This window comes from Crocodylus siamensis, chromosome 6 (genome assembly GCF_052110815.1).
Source record: "Crocodylus siamensis isolate JL-2025a chromosome 6, ASM5211081v1, whole genome shotgun sequence".
Classification (NCBI taxonomy): Eukaryota; Metazoa; Chordata; order Crocodylia; family Crocodylidae; genus Crocodylus; species Crocodylus siamensis.
The window spans coordinates 48200004-48221191 of NC_143400.1; the positions used below are offsets into that span (position 1 = coordinate 48200004).

The 21188-nt window shown below is 45.2% G+C and overlaps 1 protein-coding gene and 1 pseudogene across 1 annotated transcript; both read left to right on the forward strand.

Annotated features, from left to right (window-relative positions):
* Positions 1–6592: 6592 nt before the first annotated feature.
* Positions 6593–7537, forward strand: LOC149862724 (olfactory receptor OR9H1-like; annotated as a pseudogene).
* Positions 7538–12782: 5245 nt separating this feature from the next.
* On the forward strand, positions 12783–13736 carry LOC149862725 (olfactory receptor OR9H1-like). Its single transcript, XM_090053053.1, has one exon. It carries the CDS (start codon positions 12783–12785, stop codon positions 13734–13736), a length of 954 nt encoding a protein of 317 aa, XP_089909179.1.
* The last annotated feature ends 7452 nt before the right edge of the window (positions 13737–21188 follow it).

Consider the following 21188-nt stretch of genomic DNA (forward strand, 5'->3'; position numbering starts at 1 on the left):
AGCTTTTTTTCTATACATATTTCTTTTTTGTAATATAGTTGGTACTTTTTTAAAATGATATTATGACTTCTAATTCTCAGTACCATGTTCTTATTTTTTGTGTGTATGTTTGTTTGGGTTTTAGGCAATTTTTATGTATATCTTTTTACTTAGTTGTGGAAAGCCAACAATGTATGTTAATAATTTCATCATAAATCCAATATTCTGTTAAAACAATTGTTGAGATTCTCAGAAAAGTAGGATGACGCATGATGTACAAGTCTCTGTGAATGTACGAAAGGAAGGTGAGAAGGAGAGGTTAAAGGCCAGTTTTCACCAAAAACCCAGTCTTTTCACATCTGCTTCCATGAGGTTTGTATTTTCAAAATAACCAAATGGTTTGGGGCACATTCTTCATAGTGCATAAGTACCTACAAATACATTGTAGGCACCCGAGGAGATTTTCAAAAGCATCGTGATTCCAAACTCCATTGAATTCATTCCTACTTAAGATTTGATGGAGTTAATTAATAGATATAGGCAATGCCACTGTTTGGTTAGGCTTATACATGTGTTGGCTTTGGTTATACCTTGCCACACTTGCTAAGAAGTGATGTGGTGAACCTTCAGGGTTACACAGATAGAGTCTATTTTGTGATATCACCTGAATCTCTCATAAGTCTGTCTTGATTTACCTTCTACACTTCCAGCGTCATCACTGGGAGCAGAAGCAGCAGCGACTTCTCCTGCTGTTTCTTTGTTAAAGGTAAGTGAGACTTTCTTTGTTAAAGCTAAGTGAGAACAGATGAAGAGCCACTGAAAGGCCACTGCTTTTCTGCCCATCTATCCAATTACCTTTCTCACCCTAGCTAATCCAATTTCCTGACTGTAAAATGTCACTGACAGGATCTGCTTTTACACTCACTGGGCACATCTAGATGTGAAATTAATACGCATCAATAAACTCCAGTGCATATCGTGCAGGAGTTTATTGCTTCTGGGTGCTCTATTTACATGGGTGCCTGGGACCACAGCACATTCAGCAGAGTCAGAGCAGCCCTGGCTGGCATGGACCCAGAGGGTCAGCTTTCAAATCTCAGGGATGCTCCAACCTATGTCAATGTGTTGTGGAGGGGCTGGCTGGGGCATGAGGGTGCTTCATTGTGGAGCTAGTCAGCAGGCAGGCCACATCTGTTGTACTGTGTCTAGTTTGGGGCCTCCTATTATAGAAAGGAGGTGGACTAGTTGAAAATAGCCCAGCAGAGGGCATCAAAAATGATTAGGGGGCTGTGGTATGTGACTTCTGAGGAGAGGCTGGGGGAACTGGGCTTATTTAGTCAGTGCCATAGCAAAGAAGTTTGGCACCTGGGCAAGCCCGCAGTGGCAGCCCAGCATTACCCTGCAAACAGATCTGGGGGCAAATGCCCACCATGCTTGCCTGGGAGTGCATGCAGGAGCAGGAGACTCCCTTCCCCCATCCTGGCAGCCTCCACCCCCAAATGAGCAGCTCACAGCTCTGTCCCATGCCCTGCCCTGGCTAGGAAGGGCCTGTTAGCACCCCTTTGCTTTAGCACCTGGGGCAGTCACCCCACTTGCCCCTTCCTTGTTACAGCAATGTATTTAGCGTGCAAAGAAGACTGAAGGGGGATCTGATAGCAGCCTTTCAATATCCTGAAAGGTGGCTCCAAAGAGGATAGAGCTGGACTCTTCTCAGTGGTGGCAGATGACAGATCAAGGAGCAATGGTCTCAAGTTGCAGCAAGGGAAGTTCAGGTTGGATACTAGGAAATACTAGGAAAAATGCTCTCACTAGGAGGGTGGGGAAGCACTGGAATTGGTTATATAGAGAAGTGGTGGCATCTCCATCCTTGGAGGCTTTTTGAGGCCCAGCTAGATAAAGCCCTGGCTGGGATGATCTAGTTGGGAATGGTCCTGCCTTGATCAAGGAGTTACATTAAATGGCATCCTGACGTCCTTCCCAGTCTTCATGTTCTATGATTCTATCAGGCTGAAAAGGGAATAATCAATGGTTAAATGTCTACTTGGCAGGTTGTATCAACTGGAATGCCCTGGGGGTTTGTCCTCTGTCCGGTTTATTTTAATATCTTCATCAACAACCTGGAAGATGATATAGATTGCACCCTCAGCAAGTCTGCAGATGACATCAAGCTGGGTGTAGCACATACACTGGAGGGTATGGTTGGGATTCAGAGAGACCTTCGAGGACTGAATGAAAAAAATCTCATGAGGTTCAATAAGGGCAAGTGCAAAGTCCTGGACTTGGGATGAAACAATCCCATGCTGGGCCTGAATGGCTGCAGAAAATGGCTCTGCAGAAAAGGCTCTGGGGGTTACAGTGGACAATAAGATAAATATGACTGATAAATAGCGATGTGCCTTTCTTTCAAAGAAGGCTAATGTAAGACTGGGCTTCTTTAGTAGGAGCATTGCCACTAGATCAAGGCAAGTGATTCTTCCCCTCTATTTGGCACTACTTTCTGGCCCCATAATACACAAAGGAAGTCGAGAAATTGGAAAGAGTCCATAGAGGGCAATAGAAACAGTTAGCGGGTTCCAGCACATGACTTCTGAGGAGAAGCTGAGGGAACTGGGCTTATTTAGTCTGGAGAAGAAAAGACTGAGAAGGGATTAAATAGCAGCCTTCAACTGCCTGAAGGCCATTACAGAAGATCGTGGAACTGAATGGTTCTCAGTGATGGTGGATGACAGAACATGGAACAATGGTCTCAAGTTACAGCAAGGGAAGTTAAGCTGGACATTAGGAAAAATGGTCTCACTAGGAGAACAGTGAAGCACTGGAATGGGTACCATAGAGGGATGCTGGACTCTCCATCCTTGGAGGTTTTTTAAGAGCTGCACAGAAAAAGCCATAGGTGAGATGGTCTAGTGGGGAATGACCCTGCTATGAACAGGCGGTTGGACTAGATGTGACCTCCTGAGGTCCCTTCCAACTCTGATTTTCAATGTTTCGATGACTTGATCACCACCAAACTAAACATGAAGACAAAAGTGGACCATCCAAATACATGCTCCCTTGACCTTCATTCAGCATTTTTCTGTGATTTAGTGACAAATTTGTTTGACCTCTTTCTTTAAATGTTTTACACTCGACTCACAATGGTTTTCATCATTAGCACAGTATGTCATTAACCTACATTTGGTGCTAAATTTAACAAGTGACTTCAGACTATCTGGACCCATTCCTAACTTTATTTGCTTTAAGCTAATAAGGCTAGGGGTGGTAATGGTCATCATTCCTGAATTAAAACTTGTGGACCTGCCCATCAATGGTGAGGTTTTCAGTGGTTGACTACTGCACCAGGTGGTAGTTTTTACACCACTAGTTTTTACTCTCTTCAGCTTTTTAGTTTGTTTCACAGTTACATGATCCACATCTTGTTAACTGAACAAATGAAAACACATTCAACCTTTCCCTTTATACTCATTGTGACACATGGCGCCTTCCAATTAAGGCACATTCCTGCTTATGCATCCAGTACAAGCTGAGCAGGTTGGAAAATAGTGCCATGTGCTCAATTGCCACATACTGAGCTGGTTTCCATGCGGGGTGTTGCTTAAGAAGTTATTGGTGCCCTTTCCGAGGGTCTCAGACTGACCATCCAAGCACCTATCCAATAGGAACAATGTGATACATCTCTTAGGTCAGTATTTTCCCTTTTCCCCTTACAGCCAGAGTTCTTACTGTCACTTGATGAAGTTTAGCTTGAACAGTATTAATCGCATGCTGACTCTAGAAACCTTCAGTTGCATGGACTGCTGCATTGTTTAGCTTATTCCTTACAATCTCTAGGTCCGTGCTCTTCAAACTCCAGTGTCTGTATTAACTGCTCCAAAACCTTGGCCAGTGCTATCACTCTCCAACCTTCCTTTCAAGTTTTGACTACCAGTCAGTATTTTCACCCAGGGTTTCAAAGGACTTTGTAAAGTTCAGAGGAATATACTACTATTACTTCTAGTCTGGCCCCTGGCCACTCTAGGCTGTGGGATTTCCTCATCTTACATGGGGCTAAAGCCAATCTGCCTGGAGGTCCAGCTGTGTGTGCACACCCACTAAAGGTGGGGAACATACTTCTAAGCGATTGGTCTTAGCTACTGCCAGAGCTGTAACAGGCAATGGGTGGTGAGTGAGCAAAAAGATTACTGAGGACTGTGGCAAGGGGGCACCAAGGGGAGAGTCAGGGATCAGCCTCTGGTCTCCTTTCCTTACCACTCACAAAATGCCCATTAGCCAGTCCTCTCTCCTTCCTTTCCTCTCCAGCCACCACATCTGCTCCTTCCTCCCATTGCCCACTCTCCAGATGCCTTTCCTCCTCCACTACCTCGGTTTTCTTTGGCCAGTACCCCACTGTCCCCTGCATTCTCTCCTCCAGCAGCATCTTTGTGGGGAAGAGAGGCTCTGCGGAAACACAGGCTTTGCTCTCAGTCTTGGGGTGAGAAGTATGTGCTCATCAGTAATGTGGGCAAGATCTGGCAGCTACCTCAGGACGTGCACAGTGACAGAGCTGCCTGGTTGTGAGCCAGACCCTGAGGAGTTGGGGCTTTAAGCTATGACCTACAAAGGTCAAATCTAACTTCCTACTTCCTTCTCCAGTCCATTTCCCAAAAAGCTCACAGCCTCAAGGTCAGGCAGCACCTGAAACACAGGCAGGTAGGCACAGAGAGAGAGGCGAGGAGAGAGAATTATATCACCACAGGGACCTTAATGCCAGCTTTGTCTGACTGTTGTTCCTATGAATGAGATAAGTTTTCATTGCATTCATCCAGGGACTTCTATCTAGTGCCTCTCTAGGTCTCTCCCAGACTGGTCCATAGGGCTGAGGCTGAAAACACACTTCTGTCATCAGGGAGTGCCCCAGTGTAGTCCTCAGTGCTCATGGAGTACCTTTCCTCCAGGGACCTCAAGGCCCTTTGCAAGGGAGGGAAGAACCAGTCTCCTCCTGTTGCACAACTTCTACCTTTCAGACACATTTAATACCATTTCCTTCAATATAACTGTGATACCAGTCCCAGCACTTGAGCTTGACAGAAAAGATTCTAGGGCACTAAAGATCCCAGGTTTTTAGCAATGTTAAGGAGTATTTACTACTCAAATCCTTGCATTACGTGGCAGTGAAATGTGCCAATCTTTGAATACAAGAGCAGCTGACTGGTTCCAGAAGGCGTTGCATGAGATTGAGCTGAATGACGCTGGGGTCAGTCTTCCTGTCAGATACCTGTCAGATGGGGAAGAGAAGGCACTGGGAAGCTTTTCAGTGTGCTACTGATAGTGCTGTGGAAGAGGGAAAAGTGACAAAATACAGAAGACATGTCATTCACCTTCTGTTTTCCATACAGGAAGGCGTTTGATGAGTATGTGTATGCTAACTGAGTCTTGCTATTTTTTTGTGTAGTTATGTTTCAGGAATACAGAAGGCTATGTATTTGGTTGATTTCTTTCTTACTGAAAATTCTTACTTTTAACTGAAAAACAATGATTTCTCAGCCAAAAACTGTATAATCACCCCCCCCCCCCCGCACTACTGCTATACCTGAGGACGAAGTTCTTTATTTAGGTTTTTTGGGGGGGGAGTTGGAGGGGGGGTTCTGGATTAATTTATGTGTGTATTTATTTTTTTTAGCACTGGAAAGTTATAAATGCATGTGAAAATACTTGTGTCATCTTATCCCAGTATTCCATCAGAAAAAATGATGCAATTGCTCAACACAAAACATCTAGGCAAACTGTGCATTTCTCCATGAATATAAGAAAAGAAGGAGGAAAGGTGAGCTTAATGGGCCAGTCTTTTCTGACAAACCAGTCCTTTCCCCTCTGCTTACAAGAGATTGGTATTTTCAGGGGCACCAAAAGAATTTGGGGCAGACTTTTCTAAGCACAAGTACCCAGGTAGGTATATGTAGGTACCCAGGCAGATGTTCAAAATCATCTTGGTTCCAGCCTGCATTGATTTCTCTCATACTGAGCTGAGATTCCATGGAGGTAATTAGAGGATGTAACCCACTGTCTGGTTATGGTGCACGCACCACACTTGTTCAGATGGCATCCTTTGAACCTGCAGACTCATCCTTTTGAGCATTTGTTCAGTACTTGTTCATCCTGGCATCCATAGAAAGAAATATGCTCTACTTCAATGAAAAGTTACTGGGTTTGGAGCACAAAAACATTCACAACACATCCCCAGATTTGAGACTCTCAGTTTGAGATATATGCAGGGAAAGATGGGAAGTCACATTCCACCAAACAGAACAAGGCTGAATAATACTTAAGAGATGCTACAAGATTTTTCTAATATTATCCCAAAGAAACTTCTGCCTATTGTTATTATATGGAGAAATGATATGGAGAAATAGTCTCATTATAGAAAACTCAGAATTTCAAAAGCATTGTGGTAAATTTATTAAGTCTACGTTTAAGTAATTTTCTAAGGGTTGTGTCACAATGCCCTTTGCTTTCTTACACTTTACCTCCTGAGAATCAGTTCCAACAGCACATTAAGTAATCTGCAGTTTCTTTCACCACTTTGCTTTGTTCGTTGTCCTTACCCTATTTTTTCCCTGCACAGCAGAGCTGAGCTATGGCATCTGTGAGAGAGCAGAACCACACAGAGGTGACAGAATTCATCCTGCTGGGATTCGGAAGTGATCCTGGCACTCAGGTCCTGCCCTTTGTGGTGCTCTTTGTGATTTACTTGACAACTGTGCTAGGAAATATTGTCATGATTCTCATCATTCGAATCGACCCTCGCCTTCACACCCCCATGTATTTCTTCCTCGTGAACCTGTCTCTCTTAGACCTCTGCTACTCCTCAACCATTGCCCCCAAAGCCATGGCCACCTTCCTGCAAAGCAGGTAAACCATTTCCTACAGTGGATGTGCTGCACAGTTCTTTTTTGCTCTCTTTGGCAGCACAGAAACATTCATCCTGGCAGCAATGGCATACGATCGATACCTAGCCATCTGCAACCCACTCCTCTATCCTGTCACCGTGTCCAAAAGGGTCTGCGTTCAGCTCATCGTGGGCTCCTATATCAGTACTAGCACCAATTCTATTGTGCAAACCAGCTTCACCTTTGCACTGAGCTACTGTGGACCTAAAGAGATCAACCATTTCTTCTGTGATATTCTCCCCTTGCTAAGCCTGTCCTGCACTGATAAGCACATCAATGTACTGCTAATGTTTGTGTTATCTGGCCTCATCATAGTGATCACCTCTGGAATCATCCTCATCTCCTACGCCTACATCATCTATGCTATTCTCAGGATTCACTCTGCCAAGGGCAGGCTCAAGACCTTATCCACCTGCTCCTCCCACATGGTGGCTGTGGCTTTATTTTTTGGGACAGTTTGCTTTATGTATGCCCAGCCAGGTTCTCAGTCTTCCCCACATCGGAGCAAGGTGGTGTCGGTACTCTATACCCTTGTCATCCCCATGTTAAATCCTTTTATCTACAGGCTCAGAAACAAAGATGTGAAAGATGCTTTGAGGAGGACCATAGGTAGGATAATGATTTCAAAGTAAGCCTCTTCTGTGAATATGGAGCTAAATGACTCTTTAGAGTGAACTGAGAAATAATTAATCTATATTTATATCTACTGACATTTTTAGTCCTCTCCTTATGATATGGTGTGTTATGATAAAAATGAGTGTTTGAATACAGTACATCACCCCTCATTTTTTAATCTTTTCTTTAAACTGGTAATCTTTTTTTTTTTTTTTTTTAAAGTGCATCTCATCCAAAACTCTGCATCCAAACTTCCTTGAGCAGTAAAAACTAGTCGTTTTCAAAGCACAAATTTCATAACTGAAATCATCACAAGACCTTGCCGATCTAGATTTTAGAATCCAATTGTATTTCCCCTTCCACGCTTGTGTGTATATATGGCAATTTCCTTTCAGGGTTGACTCTCCAGCTACCCCCCCCCCCCCCCCGATATTTCATAAAATGTATCCAGGATTGCTGCAACAGAAAGTACATATTTCATAGGAAAGTAGGAAGTGTGGTAAAATCTCCTGTTTGGAACAGTTCACACACACACGTCCCTGAAAATATATATTTAAGGTCCCTGAAAAATCTATGAATGCATGCACTCTGTTACCACATTGGTCCCTGAAAATCTGTGAATAATATATAATTAATAACATAATAATATAATATATGGTAACAGAGTACATGCATTCATAGATTTTCAGGACCCACATGGAATAGAAGATCAGGGGTACAGACTGTAACAAACTGGTGGCCAAGGATCTGGGAGTGAAAGAACCGTCCCAGGAAACTCTTCTCTTTCTTCAAACAAAGATTTGAGAAGCAAGATGAGGAGGAGCCTCAGCTCTGAGCGCTTGCTGAATCCAACCAAGAGACAGTTGGTAATAGATGTACAATTTGCTGCTGCCACAAAAGACACTGCCGAAACATATCTATTTATTCATCTTGTTCCTTTGTACAAATCCCAGATTCTTTTTTTTACCTGCAGAGTAGTTCAGAGAAGCTCGCAACTATTCAGGGGGAAAAATCCTGGAGCGAGCCAGTAATTTTCAAGCTGGAAACCGGGTGTCCCCAGAAAGACAGAGATTTGGGATTATTGAACCTTAGGAAGTCACAAGAGATAAAAAAGCTAGCTGTTCATATGCCACTGGAAATAAGGACCCTATTTCTTTTATTTTTTTCCAGTTTGAGACTCAGATACAACTTGCACTTACAATACTTGTATACATTACACCATGTCAATTGTCAGAGAAATGAAGCATCAAGACCTGGTTCACAAGACTGCTGCACTTCGTACATTCTGTACATAACATAGCTCATGCCCAAGTAATTTATGATCTTTGGCCTGGCAATATGCATGAACAGTACTGTAGTTCCTGCCTCATGAAGCCTACATGAAATTGTTTATACAGTTATAGAGACATAAAAATCATTCATTGGAAGCTTTTAACATTGGTACAATGCAAAATACCCGACACAAGAAAAGAAAACCATGGATGTAACAAAAGCCAGTAGCAGGAAATTAAATCTAAATCAATTCCAATTAAAGATAAAACACACGTGGTTAGGAAGGAGTGCAAATAACGTAACTGATTCTAATGCAAAATAAACTGTCCCTTACGTTAATAGGTGTTTAGACATTGGTGCCCTACTGCCACAATCTGCCCCCACACTGAAAATAGTTAGACAAGGCGTTCCTTACAAGGATGCTGTGATGGCTGTGGTGTTCAGGAGGCTGACAAATAGAGGCATGACTGGGATGTAGGAGGTCAAGGCTTGACCCTAGGGAATCTTAGCCCATGGGATCAGGACTGAGAAATTTGAGAAAGCTGTTGCCCCTTGACCACAATTATGGTACTGCAAAAAAAGCCATTCCCCCACCCCCCACACCTCTGTTGACGCCTGGAGAGGTAACCCGTTGGCTCACTCTAGTCATGTCACTGCTCTGGTGCCACCATGAATTCCATCTGTGCTCAAGGCCTACCAGGTTTCAGCAAGCAACCAAGTAAGTTCTTGATGGCAAAGCAGATGGCACATCCAGTCTTGCCCCAACTGGGCTACAGCAATCCCTGTGCAAGCTGCTGCTTTTTCCTTTGCCATTGTAACAAATCATAGAGCCTAGGCTATCCAACACCACATTGCAAACAGAAGGCTACAAAGCAATATCAGCATTGCAAAATTTAGAACGATAAGGTACAACAACAAATTAAACATGCAAGGGATACAAGTTGACCATCCAAACACAGGCTCCCACCACTGTCATATATCACTGTTTTGCATTTTGGTGACAGATATCTTTGACCTTTTTATATACTAGCTTTGCAGTTGACTCAACATGGTTTTCCTTATTAACATGGAATGGAATTTACCTACACTTGGTGGTAAACTTAATTTGCTGCAACTCATCCAATTGGTAGAAGTGGTCATGATTCCTATGACTGAAACCTTGTGTCACTGACATCAATTGTGGGTCTTTCAATGGTTTACTACTGCACCAGGTATAAGGTGCCAACTCTAACTCTCTCAATCTCCTTGCTTTTCATCACAGTTATATCTTCAACATTTTGCTGACTGAATAACTGAAAAACAAATTCAACCTTTTCCCTACATAAAATACTCATTGTGACACAATATGTTTTGAATAAAGCAAACACCTGCTGACACATCCAGCAGAAACTGAGCAAGTTGGCAAAGCAGGTTGGCAATTAGTGTCATGTGTTCACATGGCAAATTATGAACGGTTTTCCAAACAGGGTGTTGCTGAAGAAGCCAGTTATGCCCTTTCTCAGGCTCTAATTCTGACCAGCCAAACACCCATACAATAGGTAGGAAAAAACAGATAGATCTCTTGTTCTTTCCCTTCCCAAGGGATCAGAGTACAAAATTAACAAGCTGTCAGGGAACACAGACCTAGTTGGTTCACCCACCATGGCCTTGGCTCTGGGGCTTTAACCATCCTACCTACTTTCCCATTTTCACCAACTCTGCCTCATCAACCCTCAAACAGCTTTGGCTCTGGTTCATCTGGGAAATCCATGGCACATTTTATCCTAGATGATACAGTTCACGGGTCAGTGTTTTCCCTTTTTTCCACCAAGAAGGGCCTCTAGTCTGTCCACAGTTCATCCCATCACATGATCCATTTCAGCCTGAGCATTATAAACTACCTGCTGACTCCAGAATCCTTCAGCTCCTACACACTTTGGGCCAGCCTAGGCTATGGGATAACTTCACCTTGCCTTGGATGGAGCTAAAGCCCATTTGCCAGGATTTCTAGCTGTGTCTTCTCACCCATTAGACATGGGCAACACTTCATCTTAGTCTGTCTTGGGTGCTGTAGAGCTGTAACTGCAATTTTTGTCACCCTGGGTGATGAGTGGTGACTGGGCAGAGAGGGTTCAGAGAGCTGTGGCAGGGAGCACCAAGGATAGAGTCCAGGATCTCTTTCTTACCACACCCAGAAAGCCTCTCTCCTTCCTTATCTGTCCAACCCTGAGCTCCTCTCTTCCTACCAGTTACCCACGCCCCATCTGGCTTTCCCCCTCCAGGATCTCTCCGTTTTCTTTACCCCTTCTTCACTGGCCCCTGCTTTTGTCTCCTCCAGAACCATCATCCTGGGGATGAGAGGACCTAAGGACGCAGAGGATTTACTGTCTTGGGGTGACAGCTACCTGCTCTTCTGAAAAGTAGCCGAGATCTGTAGGCTGCCTCAGGACCTGCACAGTGACAGAACTGCCTGCTTGTGAGCCAGGCCTTGAGGAGTTGACGATCGGTGTTTTCCCCTGCAAAAGGAAGTAAAACAAGAGGCAAGGGCCTCTGCCAGCTAGAAAACAGACAAAACAAGCAAATAAGAATCATGGCTGTGAACAGATCTGGTTCATCTACTTCTAGGACATGCTGAAGAATGGCCCGGGGCCTACTCCAACACAATGCTGTTCTAGCCTGGTGCATATGCTGTGCTCCCCACATCCTTCTCCAGTCCAGGTCCCAGAGAGCTCACAGCCTCAGGGTGAGGCCACGCCACGCCACGCCACGCCAGAAACACAGGCAGGTAGGTACAGCGACAAAGAGTGGAGAAAAGGGAATACTATCACTGCAGGGACCTTAATGCAAGCTTTATCTGACTGCTGTGAATGGATAGCAATTTTCATTACATTAAGCCAGGGGATTCTGTCTAGTGCCTCCCTAGGTCTCTCCAGGACAGGTCTCCAGAGCTGGGACTGAAAAAACATCTGTCACCAGGGAGAAGCTCACTGCAGTACTGAGTGATCTCGTAGCACCTTTTCTCCAGAGACCTCAAGGCCCATTGTGAGGAAGGGCCCTCCTCTTACACAACGTCTACTTTTTAGCCAGATTTAATACCATTCCCTTCAATATAACTGCTGCAACTGTCCTAGCACTTGAGCCTGACAGAAGAGAATTGTAGGACAGTAAAGATCCCAGGTCATTTCGCAATATTAAAGCAAAATTACTACCCAAATCCTTGGATTAGGTAGCATGGAAAGGTGCCAACCCATGGAAACAAACACATCTGCGGTGGTTTCAAAAGGCTCCGAAAGTGACTCAGCGGAATGAAGCTGGGGTAAGTCTTGCTTTCAGGTACCTGTTGGCTATGAAAGTGAAGGCATTGGGAAATTTTTCAGTGTCACTGACAGTGCTGTGGATGAGCAAAGCATGACAAAACACACAAGACTGGCTCATTCAACTTCTCATTTCAATACACAGAGGCTTTGGTGGGTAGGTAGGTCCGACTCAACCTGGTTATTTTTTTTGCATTATTCAATTTTGGTAATAGAGCTGGTCATCTTTTTTTTCCCCCCAAAGAAAATTCCTGTTTTCATTGAAAAGCTAATATTTCATTAATAAAGCTAATAATAGTTTTAAAAAAAAAAAACAACTAGTCTTTTTACTAAATACCATGTTCTTAATAAAGTTCTCTTTTGGTTCTGTTCAAGGTTTATACATTTATTTAAGTAGGTATCTATTTCCAAAGCTGTGGAAAGCCAGACGTGTGTAAAGCTATTTATTTCATCATAGACCCAATATTATGTTAAAAAAAATTGAAGGATTCCAAAAACAAAATGGCTAGGCATATTGTGCAAGCCTCTGTGAATGTAAGAAAGGAAGATGGGAAAGTGAGTTTAATGGGCCAGTCTTCATCAAGAACCTAGTGCAAGATACTTTAAGCATACTGCAATCTGTCTCACTGCTTGCTTTCTCCTTCATACTTATCCTAGGGTCTGTTTGTTTGTTTTTTCCCCAGAGGAGAGATAAGCTATGGAGTCTACGGGAGAGGAGAATCACACAGTGGTGACAGAATTCATCCTGCTGGGATTTGCAAGTGAAGCTGGGACTCAGGTGCTGCCTTTTCTGGTATTCCTTGTGATTTACACGGCCACCGTGCTAGGGAACACTGTCATGGTTCTCATGATTCAAACTGACCCTCGCCTTCACACCCCCATGTATTTCTTCCTCATGAACCTGTCTCTCTTAGACCTCTGCTACTCCTCAACCATTGCCCCCAAAGCCATGGCCACCTTCCTACAAGGCAGCAAAACTATTTCTTATAATGGATGTGCTGTTCAGTTGTTCTTTTTTCTTCTCTTTGCCACCACAGAAGCCTTCATCCTGACAGCAATGGCATATGATCGATACATAGCCATCTGTAACCCACTACTTTATCCTGTCATTGTGTCCAAATGGGTTTGCATCCAGCTCATCATGAGCTCCTATATTGGTGGTGTCACAAATTCTATAGTGCAAACCATTTTCACCTTTACACTGAGTTACTGTGGGCCTCACAAAAAAATCAACCATTTCTTCTGTGACGTTCCCCCCTTGATAAACCTGTCCTGCACCATGGATAAGCACATCAACGAACTGGTAATGTTCATTTTAGCTGGCCCCATCATTGTGATCACCTCAGGAATCATCCTCATCTCCTACACCTACATCATCTATACTATTCTCAGGATTCGCTCTGCCAAGGGCAGGCTCAAGACCTTATCCACCTGCTCCTCCCACATGCTGGTTGTGACTTTATTTTTTGGGACCGTTTCCTTTATGTATGCCCAGCCAGGTTCACCATCTTCCCTGCATCAGAGCAAGATTGTGTCTGTGTTTTATACCCTTGTCATCCCCATGTTGAATCCCTTCATCTACAGCCTAAGGAACAAGGATGTGAAAGAAGCTTTGAAGAGAATCATAGGTAGGAAGATTACTTCAAAATAAGCCTCTTCTGTGAATACAGAGCCAAACTACACTTACGAGCAATCAAGCAGAAAATAAATAAAAATTTGCATGGATCTGTACATCTCTCTGCATAGTTTTCATTACCACCCAACTCTCCCTCTATATTCATATATAAGGAGCCCTGGGGACTTATGGCTGAAGGTGCCTCCAATCTGGTTGTGTAGCTGCAGGGGCAGCTGTTCTTTTTTCCACCTTTCCTCCAAGTCAGCACCTAGTGGTGCTCTCTACCTCCTCTGCTTTACTGCCAGCAGGTACTGGTAATTTATTGTCCCAGAGGGGGAAACAGAATTACAAAGTGCCCATAAGTACACAAACCTGTAGGATGGCAGTAGTGCCCATTTAGGCACCAAAACTGCAAGACAAATTACCCTCTCTCCCTCAGGACACCCACACCTCTTGCAATGGAAGAAAAAACGTCTACAAGCCAGGCCCGTAGTGACAGCTGGGGACTCTTCCAACCCATTAATCACATTGGCTAAATCCTTGCACTGAAAATGATTTTTATGGAAAAATCAGTGTTTTGAGTAGACACATCCACCAACTTTCAACAAGCTTTGTCTGTCATGCACACTTTTCCAGTGTGGTTAATTGTACAACCTTTCTACACAACAGCATATTGCAAACAGTGGGTAATATCTGTATTGAAAAAAAATAGAATGATAGTGTACATCGCTTCTATGCCAGGGACAAAAGGTGACCATCCAAACACAGTCTCCCATCACCTTCATTCAGTGTTGATTTGCTATTTAGCCATACATTTACTTGACCTCTTCATTTAAATGCTTACCAATCAACTCAATGTGGCTTTGTTTATGGGGAGAAATACTGGCACAGGACGAGGCCAGTGGGGAGAAATCTATCAAGCTGGGAGAGCAGTGTTTTAAAAGCAGCTGCTCCCTGCTTATAAAGGAGCCATGGGAGAGAGCCGCGTGGCAGGAAGGAGTGGAGACTCCTCGAGGAGGGTGAAGGAGGAGAAGACCGCAGGGACGGGGCAAGCTGGGACACTGGTGCAGCAAGGGAGAGAAGCTGGAGGAAGAAAGGCGGCACGTGTATCCTGAGCAAGGGAAGGATCACCAAAGAAGGGAAGCAGAGAAGACACAAGAAGCAGGGACAGGAGCTGATCCCCTGAAAAAGACAGCAAGAGAGGAGAGAGAGGAGGGCGACAAAAATGTAAGGAAACCTTACCTTTGATTTTGAATTTTTAGTTGTTGACTATCCCCAGTGAGGGCTTACAGACACACAGAGAAAAAAAAAAAAAATTTACTTACCTGAAAGTTAAGGGAGGAAGTTTCAAGGCAATACCTGGTTCGGCTTTGAAAGACAGACGGAATGATCAGGGCATCAATGAAGATAAGAATACTTCAAAGGCATTTCTAAAAATAAAAGAATTAAAAAGGGGCTGGTTTTTTTGTAATGGTTAAGAGTGTAACAACACTCAAAGGACAATAAAAGGAGTTACTTAGAGTGTGGTTTGAGCGTCTCAAAAAAATCACTTGCATCATTAAAGGAAGCAACAAAAAGGTGGGACCTCAGACAAAAGGGGTTAGGGTTTGCTGGTAGCCTACTGCGGTAGATACTACCTCCTGAATAACATCTACAATCATCAAGACGTGGCAGGAGAGAGTTGGAAGACATGCAGGAAGTGAAGGCCAAGACTATCAGAGCTAACCCCCCACCACAGTTTATTTACTCAGCATGTGATTAACCTTCGTATAGCGATGAACTTTTCAAAGAACATTGGACTATCTTGACCAATGCATAACTTGATTTGCTTTAAGTTAAAAGACTAATTGATGGCAATGGTCATGAATCATGATTCCCATGACAGAAACCTTGTGGATCTGCCTATCAACTATTAGGCTTTCAATGAGTGCAATACCGCTCCATATACCAGCTTTTACACTCTTAATCTCTGCTTTTTGTCACTGTTAAATATTCAGCACCTTGTTAATTGAACAAATGAAAACAAATTTAATCTTTCCCTACATAAAACACTCATTGTGACACATGATATCTTCTGATTAGAGCACACACTTGCTGATTCATTCAGCACAAAAGCTGAGCAGGTTGACAAATGGTGCCATGTGCTCAACTGGAACATAATGAACTGGTTTCAATGCAGCATGTTTTTAAGAACCCATTTGTGCCCTTTCTCATGCTCTAAATCTGAACAGTCAAGCACCCATACAATAGGAACAACTGGATTAATCTCTTGTTTTTCACCTTCCCCAGGGACCCAGGTATAAATTTCAAAAGATTTCAGGGAACAGACCTAGCTGGATTCCTTCCGTTGGCTTGAGCCTGGGGGTTTAACCCTCCTGGCCCCTTGCACACTTTCACATGTGCTCTCACATCAAAACATTTTGGCCTTGGGGATAATACCTGTGAGATAATTTTTCCCATATCATATACCTTATGGGTCAGTGCTTTCACTTGTACCCCTAGAGGGGCCTTGCAGCAGGCTTGTGGCCACAGAGACAGCCATGATGTCCCCTCCTGGCTGTGCAATGCCTGCATGGCTCTAACTCTAATATTGCTCTCCTCTATTGTTCACCTGCCAGACCTTGCTCTTATAGAAAGCTGAGTAAGGGAGGCTGCCACAGACCTTAGTGTGAGCCTTAATCCTGACAATTCTCACACTGGGTCTCTCCTGGACTCATCGTTTCATAGTGCTTAGGGTTGGAAGGGACCTAAACAGATCATCAGGTCTGACCCCCTGTCCTGGGCAGGAACGGGTGCCACGGTCATATCACCCCAGCCAAATCATAATACCACAGCCAGATGTCTGTCCAGCCTCCTCTTGAAGACTCCCAAGATAGGAGAGAGAACCACCTCACTTGGGAGCCCATTCCAGAGCCTGGCAGCTCTGACTGTAAAGTAATGTCTCCTGATGTCCAGCCTGAACCTTCTCTCTAACAATTTGTGGCCATTATTTCTAGTAACCCTGGGTGGTGCTGAGGGGAACAGAGCCTCCCCCAATTTTTGCTGGATCCTTCTGGTGAGTTTGTAAACAGCCACCATATCCCCCCTCAGCCTTCTCTTGTGGAGACTGAATAGGCTCAGGCCCTTCAGCCTCTCCTTGTACGGCCTGCCTCGCTGCCCCTTGACCATAACAGTGGCCCTTCTCTGGACCCTCTTGGTGCTGTCCATGTCCCTCTTGAAGTGCAGCACCCAGAATTGGACATAGTACTCCAACTATGGCCTAACCTGTGCCGCTTAGAGGGGAAGGGTCACCTCCATGGACCTGCTTGTGGTGCATCTGTAATGCACAACAAGGTGCGGTTAGCCTTACTGACCACGTCCTCATATTGGCAGCTCATGTTCATCCTGGAGTCAACAATGACTCCAAGATCCCTTTCTGCCACCATGTTGACAAGAAGGGTGTTCCTCAGCCTATAGGTGTGTTGCTGGTTCCTTCTCCCTAGATGCAGCAGTTTGCACTTGTCTGCATTGAACTCCATCCTATTCCCATCCTCCCACCTCTGTAACTTGTCTAGATCTAGCTGGATTCTATCCCTTCCCTCCAGCGTGCCCACCTCGCCCCACAAATTGGTGTCTGCAACAGGGGGCCTGCTCCAGGCCAATCTCACTGTGCCTCCCTATTTCTGGGCTAACCATCTGCCTTCTCGCCCACCACACTTTGTTGGTAATTAGTTCATTTATGTAATTAAGCAGGTGGCTGCCCAGTTTTGCCCCGATGCCAGATGGCGCTATCTGCAGCTCCGCTCCTCCCTACACCACAGCCCAAGCCTCACAGATGACATCCAGATGTTCTCAATAGTCACCAGTCACACTCTGGGCCCCATAATCCTAGCGTTGAACCCCTCTATGATCCTGTAGCAAAACCCCCAGCTTTCTTTTTTTTTTTTTTAAATGCATTCCCTTCCCTTCCCCAACCATTTCTGACTTTCTCTCCCTCTCTATTCCCTATACATAAGCATAAGTAAGCTAAGATGCAAGATAAGCTTTATTTTATTTTAGGTAGTAAACTTTATTTTTCTCTCCCCTCTTTGCAAATAAGTTCCCTGCTATTTTGATATCAATACCCACTGTTTTATAAGTGAGAATTATTATCTTTGTACTGCTTTTATATTGTGTGATTACCGTTTTAGGCCTATATATGTAAGTTAGCATAAGTCATGTCAAGTTTCCATTTTGTATGTCAAGCCTCCATCTTGTGTCCTCTGCCTGGGCATCCCCTGTGTTGCAACTGTATGATTCATGTACCCCTCCCAAGTAAATTGTTTCCCAGATGAATGAGAGTGATTGGGAATGATTGAAATACAGTGGTAGCAGGCCTTTACAAAATGGCTTATAACGACCAGGCCATCATGTTGCATTGATTCATCCAGAAACCACAGAACTCACCCAGGAACAGAGACAAGAACCCAGCACTTGAAAGACAAAAGACCCCTGCAGAACCAGAACTCTGCCATTGTACCCCACCATTACAGACACCCAAACCTGCACATCCCTGCATGGAGCACACATGCTCAGTACGCCAGGGGCCGACCCTTGCCTGGGCATGCCTCCTGTCACTAGGGTCATACAAGGTCTGCCCCTATAAAAAGGGGCAGTGAAGACAGACCCAGTTGGATGCCCTCTCCATCTGGACCAGCACCAAGCCACAACACCTATCCACACAGAGGCCCTGCCAGCGACCCCCTTTTGGATAACACCAACTGGACAAGGACCCCTTTCCAGCCTGGATAGGTAGCTATCACCCCCCACTCCCTCTTCAACCAAGGACTTGGACTCTGCTTCTCTCCCCTACCTGGACTCCAATCCTTCCACGGAGTCTCTTTCTCCTGCTGCCATTGTGAGTGCGTGCGTATGCGTGCAAACCAATAACTTCATGGGGCTGCGTAGTGTGTTGTCTGTGTAATAAAACTGTTATTTGGACCCCTAAGTTGGGTTTTGTTTTACTATGGTTTGGCCCTGCTCCAATCTCTGCTCCTCATCCTTCTAATTTCTGTCTCATTTCTCCGTTTCCTGCTTCTGGCTTACTGCCACCTCCAACACCTGCCCTGAGCTCCTTTCTGCCTCCAAATCCCCCGTTTCTTTGCCACTGTCTTATCCCCACTGCCTTTTCCTTTTCCCCTGAGCAACCAGGTTTCTGCCTCAGTTTCTTTCCTGGCTGTCTCCTCCCTGCCACCACTTATCTGCCCCCTGCCCCAATATCTCAGCTGTCTGCCCCAGTTTCCAGCCCCAGTCTACCTTAAGTAAACCCAGGCCTCAGTTCCTCAACCAGCTTCTCTGTAGTCCACCAGTTCTAATCCTGGTTCTGGCAACTTTAACTCCCTACACTTTAACTCTCTCTCTCTCACACCTTAACCTTCCCCCAGATACCCCAAGCACACACATACACACTGTACCATCCAAGTTAGGAACTTACTTGTGTGTATGTGTAGGTGGGTCCTGTGTGTGTGTGTCATTGTGTGCATGATATATGAATTAGTAATCTGTGTATGTGTACTGATTCTGCAGGTATGGACAATTGATTTTTGTCTAACTTTTGGGGTGTACAGTGTATGTATTTGAATTGGTAATAGGTATGCATATGCCTAGGCTGGTTTGGATGTGTATGTGCCTGAGCTGGTAGCGTGTGTGTGTATGCACCTAATTGAGTTGTGTGTTTGTATATGTGCAATTGTGCCACACCCTCCTTTCTAACAGTGCAATACTGAGATCCTGAGAGTTGGCCTGACAACAAAGGGCAACAGTCACTCCATTCCAGTGGCCTCATCTGCCTTCATCCTGGGCAGCATAGCTCCCTGAACTGCTTCCCCTTCTGGCTGTGGTCCCCGGGGGGACCTTTGGCTCACTATTCCTGGCCTACCTCCAGGCCAGTCGGAAACCCAGGCCCCCAGCTCTTGTGTGTTCCTCGTGGTGGGCCCCTGGCCCTTCAACCCTTCTGGTTCTGGCCCCAGAATTGACCATTCAGAGGAAGTCCAGACAGGTGCAAATCTATGGCCTCACTCTCTTTCTCTGGGGGTCCAACCTCCAGGCCCTGCAAAGGGGTAACCCTCCCAGTTGTGGGGGCTAAGGGCTAAGGCACCCCAACCTGCCTGTCACCAGGGTGGTAACTGACTTGATATTTCCTGGGGGCTCCCACACCACTGAGAGCCCCACCAGGCCACCCACTCCCAGCAGTGTGCATTTTTAGGTCATGCCCAGGTCCAAGAGCCTCCTGACCATCCCCTACAGCTCCTCCCTTACCTCCAGATGATACCAGCAGCCCTATAGCCAAGTGATGTTGTTGCCTGACCTCTCAGCAGCAAAATGCCCTGTTTATATGGGCAGCCCTGAATCTAAAATAGCTGCCCTAATCAGGCACCTGCCACCTGCTGTCTCAGGTCCTTAAAGTGGCAGGCATAAGCAGTGCCCTGCGACACTGTCATCAGCAAATTTGTTCAGCGTGCATTCCACACCTGCATCTAGACCACTGATAAAGATGTCGAACAGTACAGTCCCCAGGACCAAGCCCTGGGGGACTCCACTGCCGACAACCCTCTGTCCCAGCTGCCAGCAGGGTTCAGGATTGACTGAGAGTGTGGTCGGGGGGCAGAAATGTAAGAAAGGTTTATTGACTTAACAAGAACACGACTACACATAATGTTTTTTTAGGTTAGATATTAGGAAGAACTACTTCACGGTAAGGGTGGCCAGAGCCTGGAATAGGCTTCCGAGAGAGGTGGTGCTCTCACCTTCCCTGGAGATCTTCAAGAGGAGACTGGATAGGCACCTGGCTGGGGTCTTATGACCCCTGCCACCCCCAGTGCTGCTTCCTGCCTGTGGCAGGAAGTCAAATTCAATGATCTGTTCCCTAACTAGGTCATCCCTGACCCTAGGCATTGCAGTGCCTCCCCTGGGTCTGTCCACAGTTTTGGTGGGGAAAATGTCTCGGTCTCTGTTCAGGAATATGGAGGCAAAGAATTCATTAAAGCGGTCGGCTTTTTTGTTTGCCGCAATCACCAGATTGCCATGTCTATCCTGTAGGGGCCCCACATTACCTGGTGCCTTCTTCTTACTCCCTATGTATTTGAAAAAGGGTATTTTATTATCCTTAATTCTGGCCACTACCCCTAGCTCCATCTCTGTCTTGGCCTTCCTAACCACCTCCCTGTAGCCCCAAGCAACAGAGGTGTAATCCTCCTTGGTGATAGCCCCTTGTTTCCACTGTTTGTACACCTCTTTTTTTGCCCTCAGGCATCCCTGGATGCCTCTGCCAAGCCATGGGGGCTTCTTAGCACTCCTGCCTCCCTTGGTGCACATTGGGACTGACTCCCTTTGAGCTCAGAGGACTGTCTCCTTGTGGAACAGAAATTGTCTCCTTGAGGAACAGACTCCAATAGTCTATATCCAGCTCTCAAGACTGATCGATCCCTCAATCCTGCTATTTGATTTGTCAACTTTGCGGCAGACAGTGAA

Excerpts from the sequence above, each read along its gene's own strand:
- LOC149862725 (XM_090053053.1), top strand. The coding sequence starts at position 12,783 with ATGGAGTCTACGGGAGAGGAGAATCACACAGTGGTGACAGAATTCATC.